This window comes from Bos taurus, chromosome 8 (assembly GCF_002263795.3).
Source record: "Bos taurus isolate L1 Dominette 01449 registration number 42190680 breed Hereford chromosome 8, ARS-UCD2.0, whole genome shotgun sequence".
In the NCBI taxonomy this organism is placed as follows: Eukaryota; Metazoa; Chordata; class Mammalia; order Artiodactyla; family Bovidae; genus Bos; species Bos taurus.
Window position 1 is genome coordinate 69091153 of NC_037335.1, and position 12027 is coordinate 69103179.

Here is a 12027-nt window from a genome sequence, read left to right on the forward strand (position 1 = left end):
TGAGTTGGCTCTTCATGTCAATTGGCCAAAGTACTGGAGCTTCAGCTTCAACATCAGTCCTTCCAATGAATATTCAGGGTTGATTTCCTTTAAGATAGACTGGTTTGATCTCCGTGCAGTCCAAGAGGCTCTCAAGAGTCTTCTCCAGCACCACAGTTCGAAAGCATCAATTCCTTGGCACTCAACCTTCCTTCAGAGAAGGCAATGGCACCCCACTCCAGTACTCTTGCCTGGAAAATCCCATGGATGGTGGGCTGCAATCCATGGGGTCACTAAGAGTCAGACATGACTGAGCGACTTCACTTTCACTTTTTACTTTCATGCATTGGAGAAGGAAATGGCAACCCACTCCAGTGTTCTTGCCTGGAGAATCCCAGGGACAGGGGAGACTGGTGAGCTGCCGTCTATGGGGTCGCACAGAGTTGGACACGACTGAAGCGACTTAGCAGCAGCAGCAGCAACATTCCTTATGGTCCAACTCTCACATCCATACGTGACTACTGGAAAAACCATAGCTTTGACTATATGGACCTTTGTTGGCCAAGTGATGTCTCTGCTTTCCAGGACAGTGGAAAGGGGTCTACTTAGAAGAGTCCAGGGTCTGGTCCCACCAGCAGCTTGCTGTGTGCCCTGTGAGGCCTACCACACCTCTCTGCATCTCAGCCTCCTGCTAGAATGATCTCAAGGCCCTTGGCAGTTGGGACTGTCTGAGAGTTCAGCTCCCAGCTCTGCCCACACATGGACTGCTGAGGTCCTCAGTCCATGCAGTGAGCTCAGCCTCAGGTGGGGAGGTGACAGGTAGGGCCTCTCTCTCAGAGGCAAAAGGTGGGACTAAGTCTGTAGGAATTGCATCCACCAGCAGGGACCCTGGAGAAGCGAGAATCTAAGTGCAAACCCCCATGAGTCTCTCCACTCCTTGATCCCCTCACCCGTCCAGACCCAAGTCAGGTTATCAAAATGTTAAGGTCAGGAAGATCCCCTGGAGTAGGACATGGCAACCTACTGCAGTATTCTTTCCTGGAGAATCCCATGGATGGAGGAGCCTGGTGGGCTCAGTCCACGGGGTTGCAAAGAGTTGGACACAACTGAAGTGACTTAGCACACACACACGCACAAGGAATAGGGAGGAAGTGCCTGCATCTTCCCGGGAGACCACTCTTCCCACTCCAGGAAGAGCCCCCTCTCAGGAAGACTCTGTCCTTCGGAGGAACACCACCTGCTGTTACTAATAAAAGGCCTCTGGGTTCCCCAGTCAGCCCCGAACAGAAACCACTGGCCCAAAGACCCAGGGGAGGGGACTGAGCAGTCTGCAAGGGGTAGGGAGCATGGTTCTGAGGAAGGAGAAAAGCAGGGGCCTGACTTTCTAGAGTGGACCCAAAGAAGGGCCTCCCAGACTACAGGTGCCCACACAGGGCCCAAGGCTTCCTCAGTGCTCTCGCCCTCTGAAGCACACAGTAGGTATTTAACAGATGTTTGTTGAGTAAATGAACCAACAAACCATCTCAAGCATTGGGATCCAGAGACTCTACAGTCAGAGCCCTCTTGGGTTGAAGGGGCCTTGAAGACGTGGCAGAAGGCAGCATAAAATGCATATTATGCTTTCTGTTGTCATCAAAACACCTCACCACCCAGCTCCAAGCAAGGTCCCCAGTGCACTGATGTGGTGATGCTGAGGGTGCCAGTCCAATGGGAAGGGTCTCCAGTGGCCCATCCAGCTCTCTAGCCCTAAACTCTTCTATCCCCTCCCTTCCCATTCTGCACCTACAGCAAGCCCACCCACCTTCTGCCCAGTCTCCCTTGGGTTGAAACCAAAGGCCATGGAAAGAAAGCAAAAACCTAAACAAACCGGCTTCCTGAATTGGGGCCCTTACTGTTCTGTGCATGGGGAGAAGGAAATGGCAACCCACTCCAGTATTCTTGCCTGGGAAATCCCAGGGCAGAGGAACCTGGAGGGCTACAGTCCATGGGGTCGCAAAAGAGTCAGACATGACTGAGCAACTAAACAGCAACATGGATTTGTCAGTTTCTGTTATGTGAGTTTTGTAAGAAGTTAAATAAGTCTTCTTTGTGATAAATATGTATTCTGTGCATGGAGTCAGCCTGGGAGGGTAGGAGGAAGCCAGCCCCTTATCTCGCAGAGAACAGAGCGCCCCTCTCTGTGGCTAGTTCCCTCTCTTTGCTAATTTCAAGTTCTAGGACTCCAGGTTGCCAGCAACAGAGAAGTTACCACTCAGTTCATAAGGAATTACTATGTTACTAATGGTGGTAATACTGTTAATAATTCCAAGCCTGTTTATTCCTAATTTTAGGGCAAATTTGAAACTTCTGAGCCACTGGTCAGGAACTCATCACTATCCAGGCTCCACCCTGGGCCCAGCTTCCTCCTGCCCCTCCAGCAGCTGGGGCAGGGGAGGCGGGCTGATGACCCTCAGATTCCAGGCTGACACCTCCCCTCCCCTAAGGGCACAGTTCCACATCACACCCCTCTCTCTTCTTAACCTCAGCCTCTCCATTGCTTCTGTCCTACTTTAGAATTTAAACTAGTCGACTCTCTTTTTTAAAAAAGTCATCCTTTGTTCTCTATCTTCACATGCTTGCTAAGTGGCTTCAGTCATGTCCAGCTCTTTGCGACCACATGGACTATAGCCTGCCAGGCTCCTCTGTCCACGGGATTCTCCAGGGAAGAATACTGGAGTGGGTTCCCATGCCCTCCTCCAGGGGATCTTCCTCACCCAGAGAGCGAAACCACATCTCTTTTGTCTCCTGCATTGTCAGGTGAGTTCTTTACCCCTGAGCCACCTGGGACGGCTACGGCTAAGTCACTTCAGTCGTGTCCGACTCTGTGCAACCCCATAGACAGCAGCCCACCAGGCTCCCACATCCCTGGGATTCTCCAGGCAAGAACACTGGAGTGGGTTGCCATTTCCTTCTCCAATGCATGAAAGTGAAAAGTGAAAGTGAAGTCGCTCAGTCGTGTTTGACTCTAGCGACCCCATGGACTGCAGCCTACCAGGCTCTTCCGCCCATGGGATTTTCCAGGCAAGAGTACTGGAGTGGGGTGCCATTGCCGAAGCCCTGTATATTCACACCAGAATTCAAGAAGTTGTCCACAGTCATCATTCCCAGTTCCCCAGCTCCCAGGCACCCCGCTAAGCAGGCTTCTGCTCCCAGTGGCCACCTAAGGAGTCTCCCCAAGGGCACCAGGTACACTCTCCATCCCTCTCCTGTCCGGCCTGAAGTCTTGGAGGCTGTTGATCCTCCTTCCTTCTGACAGTGAGCTCCTCCCAAGGTGCTCCCTCCCACCTCACCCCCACAGCCTCCTCATCACCCCTGCAGCCCATCTTTCAATGGCAGTGATCCCAGTAGTTCAGTTCCTGACCTCCTCCCAGTGTGACTGTACCCAATCCCTTGGCCCCAGTTACCACCTGCAGGCTGCTGGTGACTTCTTTTTTATTTTTTATTGTAGTTGATTTACCACATTTTAATTTATTTTTGGCCACACCCTGCAGCATGTGAGATCTCAGTTCCCCAACGAGGGATCAAACCCACACCCTCTGCATTGAAAGTCGGAGTCTTTATCACTTCCAAGGAAGTCCTTGCTCATGACGTCTCAATCCTTAAGTCCAGTCCCCCTTCCTCACCTGAGCCCCAGCCCTGCACGCCCAGCTGTCTATAGGGCAAGGCCGATGAGGGGCATATAACCCCAAAACAAACGCATATCTCCAGCCCTCTCCCGACTCAACACCTTTGCCGTGATGAGCCCCCTCAGCCACTCAGCTGCCCCAGACAGAAGCCTGGGGGCCCCCCCTGACTCTTCCGGCCTTTCACAAAGACCTGTTGATTCCAACTCCTGGGCAGCTCTTAGATCTTTCTTTCCTACCACTGTCCTCGTTCAGCCGCCATGTTCCTGGCCTGCACCACAGCAGTGGCCTCCAAACAGTCTCTCCAATCTGCTCTCCTGTTGGAACCATGTGAACTTTTTCCTGAAGCGCAGATCATCACATAAAACCTCCAAGGGGTGCTGCCCACCAGATCCAAACCCCTCCCATCTCTCCTCCTCCATCCCCACTCCACTTGCCTCTAGGTGGCGGTAGTGGTAAAGAACACATCTGTCATGCAGGAGACAGAAGAGATGAGGGTTCAATCCCTGGGTCGGGAAGATCCCCTGGAGGAGGGCATGGCAACCCACTCCAGTATTTTTGCCTGGAGAATCCCATGGACAGAGGAGCCTGGTGGGCTAGAGTCAGACACGACTAAAGCAACTTAGCACCACTGAGTTACCTGCATGTCTGTAAGGTCAGCTAACCTGCATTACATGCTGCCCTTTGCCCAAGCTCTGTCCCCCACCTCCCACACTCTCCCCACATGCCTTCACGAAATAACTGCACCTCACTCTTTAGTCTCAGCCTGAAGCCCACCTCTTTCAGGAAGGCTCTCTAGATTTTGCAAAAAGGGGTTAGATGCCCTTCTTTGGCTCTTCCAGAGCCCCCAGTGCTTTCCGACAGCACTCACTACATCACCAAATGACAGAAAGTCCCTGACTTATCTGTGTCCCCCGAGAAGAGGAGCTCCACAAAGGCAAATGCTGCCCCAGCTGCTCTGGACTATTAATGCCTAGCAGCCAGGAAACTCCCAGTAAACAGCTGTTGAATTAATAAATGAATGTCTGACCCAGGAGGCCTGCAAATCCTCCACACCCTAGTCTGGAGGCGGAGGAAATGGGGGAGGTGGTTGAGAGGCTTACAGGTTTGGCCTTGGAAATTGGAGGAGGGCTTGCCCAGGGCTCTGGGACCTGCTGCCCACGTGCCCTCCAATCCCTGCTGATGGTGCCTAAGACAGGTCAGGGGTCAGGAAGCTACCAGAAGGGCAGGCCTCCTGGAAGCAGGCAGGCAGAAGAGGGGCAGCAGAGAGTGGCAGGGGCTGGTCTGCTCACATGCAAACCTCACAGCTCCGCCCGCACGCAGCCAGTCCCTTCTCTCTCCTCTGTGCTTTTCTCCATCCACCTGGGCACTCTGGCCTCACCTGCCCTGTTACCGCGACACACAGCCAGCCAGCCAGCCTTGGTCCACTCCCCATCCAGACCCCCATCCCCTCTCATTCCACCACCCTGACCCTTTCTCCTCCCTAGCTCCTCCTTGGTCTGTCTCTCCAGCAACATCTGCGCCCCCCCTCTCCAGGTCAGATGATTACCTCCTCTGGGTGCTAGGTTGCCCAGGAGGTGGAGAGAGACACGGCGGGCCAGTCCATCCCGTTACCAGGCCCTCCCGCTGAACCCAGGACCCTGGCCGGCCTTACCCTCGGTCAGCCCCAGGTGGATGCTCCAGTAGATCTGCAAGCACTGCAGCTCCTTCTTCATGCCCCGCTTGCAGCGGCAGTCGTAGAGCGGGCTCTCCTGCAGCACCTCCAGGGCTGCCTGGCACTCCTTGTTGGCCAGCATAGTGTTGCGGTCCCGGCCGGCCAGGCACTGGCGCAGCGTGCGGTAGCGGGAGCTGCAGTTGGATTCGGCCGCGCACAGCTCATTGGCCCGGACACAGTCCACTGGGGGGCGCCAGCCGTGGAGCTCGGGGCCCTGCGGGGAGGAAGGGCTGGCCAAAGAGCGGAGGGTCTCGTCTGGGTGGTGGGGAGGGAAGACAAGCATGAATGAGGGCCGCAGTCTCCGACCCCAGAGGCAGGCCTGGGGGCCCTTCTGGGAGAGTCACACCGGTTCTATTCAACACAGCAAGGCCGATTCAAGGCTGCCTGCCCCAGCAAGTCAGAGTAAGCGCTGCTAAAGGGGCCCAAGATATCACCATCTCTCCTCAGACCCCAAAGGAGAAAAGTTGTCTTCGGCCCTGGCCCTACATGACCCTTTCCTGGTTCCTTCCACGGCCCTGGGCCCAGGAGCACAGCCCAGAAGAGCCAGAGGCCCCAGCCAGACCACAGACGGTCTAAGATGCCAGGAGTCCAGAGAAGGATCCCACAGCCCCAGCAGAGAGCTGGCGGCTGATGGGCCTCCTAGGGCAGGCCAAGGGGAGATCTCAGATTCAGAGTAGCCAGGCCTCCTGCCAGCAACCTCAGGTCCAAACAGGTCTGGCCAAGGAACCAGCTAGGCTGACTGGTTAACTCTCACAGCCTGTTAGGCTCTCAAAGACCAGATCAGTCCTCGCATTCCACCCTCAGAAAACTGAGGCCCAAAGAAGGGACGTGACAACTCAAGGTCACACCCAGGCTAAAACGGCCCCTCCGACCCCCAGTCTGTCCATTTTGAGTCCCCAGACTTCATAAGGAAACAGGGACAGACAAGCCTGAGGTCTGAGGAGAGCTCAGAGGGAAGCACTCCTCTGGGGGACCCGGCCCTCCACACCATCCTGTCCAACAGAGACAAAATCCACCATGGAGACAAGTTCCACCCCAGCCCCCCAAAAAATGCTGGGCCCAAGCAACTCCATCCCACCACGCCCACAGATACCTCTCTCTGTCTCTGTCTCCTTCTCTCTCATTTCTTTTCCTCTTTCTTTCCTCTCCTCCCCACCCTTCCTTGATACCCTCTCCCCTCTGTTTCTCCTTCTTTCCAGAAGCCAAGTAATAAGTCAGCTGCAAGTGGACCCTGGTCTCGCACATGGACCCTCGCCTCCCCAGCATGGCCTCCAGTGTCCAAACCCACAGTCCTCGAAAGGGAAGGGGTCCGGGAAGGAGATACGGAAGGGAAAGGCACAGAAAGGGCCGCTTGGTCCTTCCAAAAGCAAGCTCCCCTAACAGACATCATCCCAGTCCCCTGGTCCCCTCCAAGCCCCTCACTCAGATCCTGCCCCACAAAAAGGCCATGCCATGGCCCGGAGCCAAGACTGAATTTTCCAAGACCAGAAGAGTGATGGGGGGGTTTCCGCACTCCATTCTGCCCCGAAACATAATAAGATCTTAGGCAGAAGTCTCCCCCATCCCCTAATCCCAAAGAGTCTCCTCCATTTTGACCCAGAACTCCCACTTCTCACTCCTTGCTCCCAAGAGGCCCTGCTCAGGGAGCAGCTAGCACAGGGAGACAGCGACACCTAGAGGCAACGTACTGCACTGCAACCCTGTCACTACCCACGGGGCCATGGAGGGGAAACGCATCTAGAAATGAACTCCTGGCGGGCCAGGCCTATCCCACCAAGAGAGCAGGGGGTGGGCCTGGGGTGGAGAAAACCTCAGGGTCCACAACAAAAGACTTTCTTTCTCTAGCTGACCAGACCTCTACCTCAGGACAGGAGGAGCTGACAGTTATGGCCAGGCTTGAGCAAGACCACTAAAGAAACCAGCATGGAATGTGGGCATAGACATAAGGCATCTGCCCAGGGTAGGATGGAGAAGCGCCCTCCGGCCCAAGCCCAGGCGGGGGCTTTATTGCCAGGCTTCAGCAAACTCCTGGGTCTCTGCAGGACTCGTGTGCAACAGGGCCCTCCAGGATCAGCTCTGTTGACCCGGCCTCACCTGTACCTGCCGTCCCATCTAGCCAACCAGGTAGCCAGCCTGCTGGAGCCTTAGGACTGGCCCAGCCCTGGGCCTTCCACTGACTCTCCTCACCCCAGCATCCCAGCAGGCGTCTCCTCTTCCACCTTGGCGTTACCTGAGGCTGCACAGCGGGAGATAAAACGAGAAGGTGGCCTCCTCCCCAGGCTTAAACGTCAGCACACTAGCCTAGGGAACTGGGGCAATAAGGACACTTCCTTCCTGCCCTACAGGTGGGTCTACAGCCCCAAGAGACATCCTTATAGAGTCCTGGGCTCCTCTGCCTAAAGCAAGGGCTTCCCTCTTCCTTTCAGCTCCTGGGCAGAGAGATGTTCCATAGGAGGGTCAGTGCATTTTCCAACCAAACTCCCTGACCACCACCTACCCCTGACTCTTCTCGGTGGTCCCATGACCCCCAAAACCAAGAAGTCCAGCCAGAGAAAGAAATCATGGCAACCTGGTGCCTCTGGCCAAGAATTCTAGGTGAGTAAAGGTTGGAAGGTATTCTGGTGATGTTTCCAGGTTCTAGATCAGGAGAAAACTCGGATCTCTCATGGAAAGCACAGACATGTGGAACAGCTTTTGGAGACACAGCAGGGACTGTGAGACCACAGAGACCTACAACCGCCCAGGTACATCAAATGCCCCCATGAGAGGGAGAATACCAGTGGGAGGTGGGCTCTCTGACCAACCCTGGTCCCCACTCCCATCACTGTCCCCATCTCACTTTCTCTCTGGGTTTGTCAACACTGGAGGTCAGGATGGCTGGGCCAGGAAGGCATGCCCACGCCCAGACCTCACTCAGAACCTTGGGAGGAGTACACCGAAGGCCCCTGCTCCTAGGAACGTGCTTCACTCTATCCCTGACTGAAAACGCCCACCCCACTTCTCAAGCTCCAGAAAAGCCTCTCCCCAAAGCCAACTTTCCAACCAACTCCCAACTGTGGGCCCCTTGCCAGGCAAGGGCCCTGGGGCTGAAATTTCCTTAACAACCAACATATCCCTAGTTCTCGGCTGGCCTAACCCAGAGCCTTTCAATGTCCTGTGGTCACTCAGGCAACACGCACCCCAGCTTTGAGAAGGGGCTTCTCCAGAGAAAGGAACTGGAAGGATGTGGCCGCCCCCCCTGCCGCTTTTCCTCCTCTCATCCCCACCCCCACCAGGGTCACAGACACCAGGGAGGCATCTCTGAACAGGACCCCAGGCACACCTACACAGGCTCAGGAGAACAGTCTCTCCTCAGGCCCCTCGGCTGGGACCCCCACCTCTGCAGCCTGGGGGGCTGGACTGGAGACGACTAAGGGACTATCATCCACACCTGGGAGCCCTGCTGGCCTGGGATGTGTGCAGTTCAGGAGCAAGCAGTCTGGCTGCTTTTCCTGAAATACAATTTTCTTTTCTTCTTGGCCCTGCTCATTCTTGGCCCCAGAAAGCTGGGTTTTCAAACCAGCCGTGGGAGAAAAGGTCAGCTTTTATAATAGCCCCTTCGGAGTGAGAGGGTTACCGGGAAAGGCTTGCAGGAGCACAGTGGGGCCCAGAGCAACCATCCCAGCCCCTCCCTCAGCCCCTCCCACCTGAGAACACTATTGAGAAGAGCCACCTCTGGCTCCCTGAGGCCCGACTGTGAAGGCCACACCCTAGAGCTGGGCCAAGCCCCACGGCCCCTATGAATGCAGGAGGGGCTGGCAAAGGGCCCAGGGCCCGATCAACAAGGACTGGACTTGAATCCCTGGTCCTAGTCAAGACACTTCTTAGGACACCCTTCATGGCTTTCTGTGACCTGCACCTAACTCCCTCCTAGGCCTTCCCTCTCCCCTCCTCCAGGAGGGAAAGGGTGCTCTTATGACCCATCTGGGCAGGCTGGCTCACCCTGGCTACACAGCAGGCCAAGGTGGTAGGAGCAGCATCCACAATGAAGCAAATGTGTGGTCCTTACATACACACACACACACACACACACACACACACCCCGTTAGCCTGTCCTCTCTCTGGAGCACTTACTGGGGCAGCAGCCTTGCCTGGGACTCCAGGTCAGCACACAGCCTTTCCAACACCCACTTTTACTCACCTCCACCCCCAAGAATGCTCCCTCTACACCCACTTCCCAAGCAGCTGAGATTTCCTGCAGCATAAAAAGGGGGCTAGGGATTGGGAATTCTGGGTGGGAAAAAGACAGTCAGGGTTCAGGGACACCAGGCAGCCCTCCCTTCCCTGCCCTTGGGGGAGAGGGCTTACAGAATGAGCAGTGGTCTTTGTTCAGGCCAGGTTTTCCCCTCAGCCCCCCTCCTTCTTCACCCAAGGAAGCAAACTTTGGCCTCCCTCCCATCTCTTCCCACCAGCTACCGGGTGCCTCGGCCCCAAAGGTGGCAAAGACAAGGCTGTGAACTGCGGCTCAAATCCTCCACTCCCGCCCACCTAGATGGCTCGGGTCTGCGCGGGAGGGAGGGTACAGGGTGGGGAGAAACTTGAAAAGTGTTTCAGGGAGTGGAGCCGCGGGGAAGGGATTCGGAGAGTGGGAAGCGGGTGTCTTTTCCAGGGGTTGATTGGCAGGCGGGGGGTGGCTGCCAGGACTGCCCCCACAGATGTCCATCCCGGAGCTCCTGGAGAAGCCCGTGCCCTCCACCACAATCGGCTCGAGGAGCCGCCGGAAAAGGTAGGATGGCAGGATTTTCCTCTCCCCGACCCTGAGCCTCTCCCCTCCCTTCTCTCTTCCAGATCAAGAGTTGGATTTTTTTTTTTTTTTCCTTAAGTTGCCGCAATTTGAACCCTTTATGTTGAGAGAAATGAACGCTATCACTGCATGTGAGTGAGCGACTGTGTCTGCGTTCGTGCGCTCAGGGATGGTCTGGGTGTTCTAAGTCTCCTTCCCAACCCTGCGCGTACGCAGCCAGCAGCGGCTCGCGTCCCTCCACCCGCATCCTCGCCGCCGGCCCCGCTCGGTTCCGCTGCGCCCGGGCCCGGCTCGCCCCGCCGCGCGCTCTTCCCACCGGTCGGTCCCCCGCCAGCGCCCCGCTCGCCCCCAAGGTTCCAGGCTGCTCGCCGGCGCCAGAACGCGCACGGCAGCGCAGCCCCCCAGGCTCCCGCGGACACACTGTCCTCGCCTCCCGCAGGTACTCACCTAAAAAGAAGAAGAGGCAGAAGGCGTTTGCCAAGATCATGTTAAATAAATCCCACAGTTTTTTCTGTCTTTCTCCCTTGGATAAAAAATAATAACAACAACAATAATAATAGCCAAGCAGTGATAATCAGCCCCAAATCCAAGGCGGAGATCCCAGCTAGTCCGCCGGATGAAGATCCTGAGTCCTGCGATTCTCCCCTCTGGCTGGAGGGGGTGGGGGAATGGAGGGCGGTGGGCCGCGTCTGGACGCCCCCCTTGCCCACTAAAATCAAATACACACGTATCTGTGTGTGTGCGTGTGTGCTCTCCAAGCCGACAGCCGGTCCGCAGGTCTGCCCTTCCCTCGGCTCGTCCGGGAAGGCGCGAGTCCCCGCGGGTCCGATTCCCCTGCGCTTCCCGGGAGGGGACTGAGGAGGTGGGGGGAGAGGCGATCTGAGAGTGAAGCGCTGGAAGGAAGTGGCGAGGGTGGGGGTCAGAATAAAACGCAAATAAGAAAGAAATCCACCGACGGGTGTCAGCGCCTAGGAACGATCCAGTGGGAGCTTCGAGGACGAGAGACCCGAGTCGCTTCTTTCGCACAAGACGGAGGAAAGATTCAAAAAAATCTTCTCCCGCTAACCCCTGCTCGTGTCACTTTTTTCTAATGGAATTCCAGTGACCCTGTGTCTCTGCGTGCGTCTTTCTCTCTCCTCTGCTTCCCTCTCCTCTCCCCGGCTCTCGCTCTTTGCTCCCGCTCTCTCCGGCTCTCCCTCGCTCTCCTCTCCCTCCCCTTTCTCCCTCTCCCTGCTCCTCCCTCCGCCCGCCCCCTTCCCCCTTCGCGGCTCCCTCGCCGCGGCTCTCGCGCCCGCGCCCCTCTCCTCCGCCTGGGGCTCGGCGCTCTGGCTCCCAAGCGCTGGCGGCGCGGGGCGCGGGCGCGCGGCGGAGCAGCGACACTCTGCAGCGGCGGCGGCGACAAGGCGGTGGCGGTGGCGCCGGGGAACGCGGGCCGAGGGGAGAGCTCCGCCGCCGGCTCCCTCTGCTCGGCCGCCCGCCCTTCCCGGGATTGACCTGCAGCCTTGGCCGGAAACTGACCAGCTACCCCGGCCAAGGCTCGGGCTCCAACCCAAACCCACCAAAACCTCCTCACCTTTCTCTTTCCGCTGCTCCTGCTGCTGCGCGGCAACCCCCACGCCCCCTCCTCTCCCCGCCCGGAGCCGGCTGCGCCCTCCAACCCCCACCGCCCCCGCCCCCGCGCCAGGGCAGCCAGCTCCGGGAGGCCCTGGGGAGGTTCAGCGGAGGCCCGAGGGATTGGAGTCCGTGGCTCTCGAGCCAACCCGGGGGCGTAGGGGGAAGGGCGCTAGAAAAAAAAAAAAAAAAAACCCGCTGGAGTCCGGGTCAGGGAAGGGGGCTGCACCATCCGATGGGCGTCCTTCGACCCAGGAGCCGAGGCAGAGCGTCTCCCC

General features: G+C 57.1%; 1 protein-coding gene across 1 annotated transcript in view; it reads right to left on the minus strand.

Annotated features, from left to right (window-relative positions):
• Positions 1-11331, minus strand: part of GFRA2 (GDNF family receptor alpha 2) — a 107527-nt gene extending 96196 nt beyond the window's left edge. The window contains exons 1-2 of the mRNA NM_001015595.3: positions 10586-11331; positions 5296-5610 (exon numbers count right to left, since the gene is read on the minus strand). Of these exons, the coding sequence (NP_001015595.3) occupies positions 5296-5610; positions 10586-10625 (355 nt within the window). The 5' untranslated portion in view covers positions 10626-11331. The remainder of the gene's footprint in view (positions 1-5295; positions 5611-10585) is intronic.
• Positions 11332-12027: the final 696 nt, after the last annotated feature.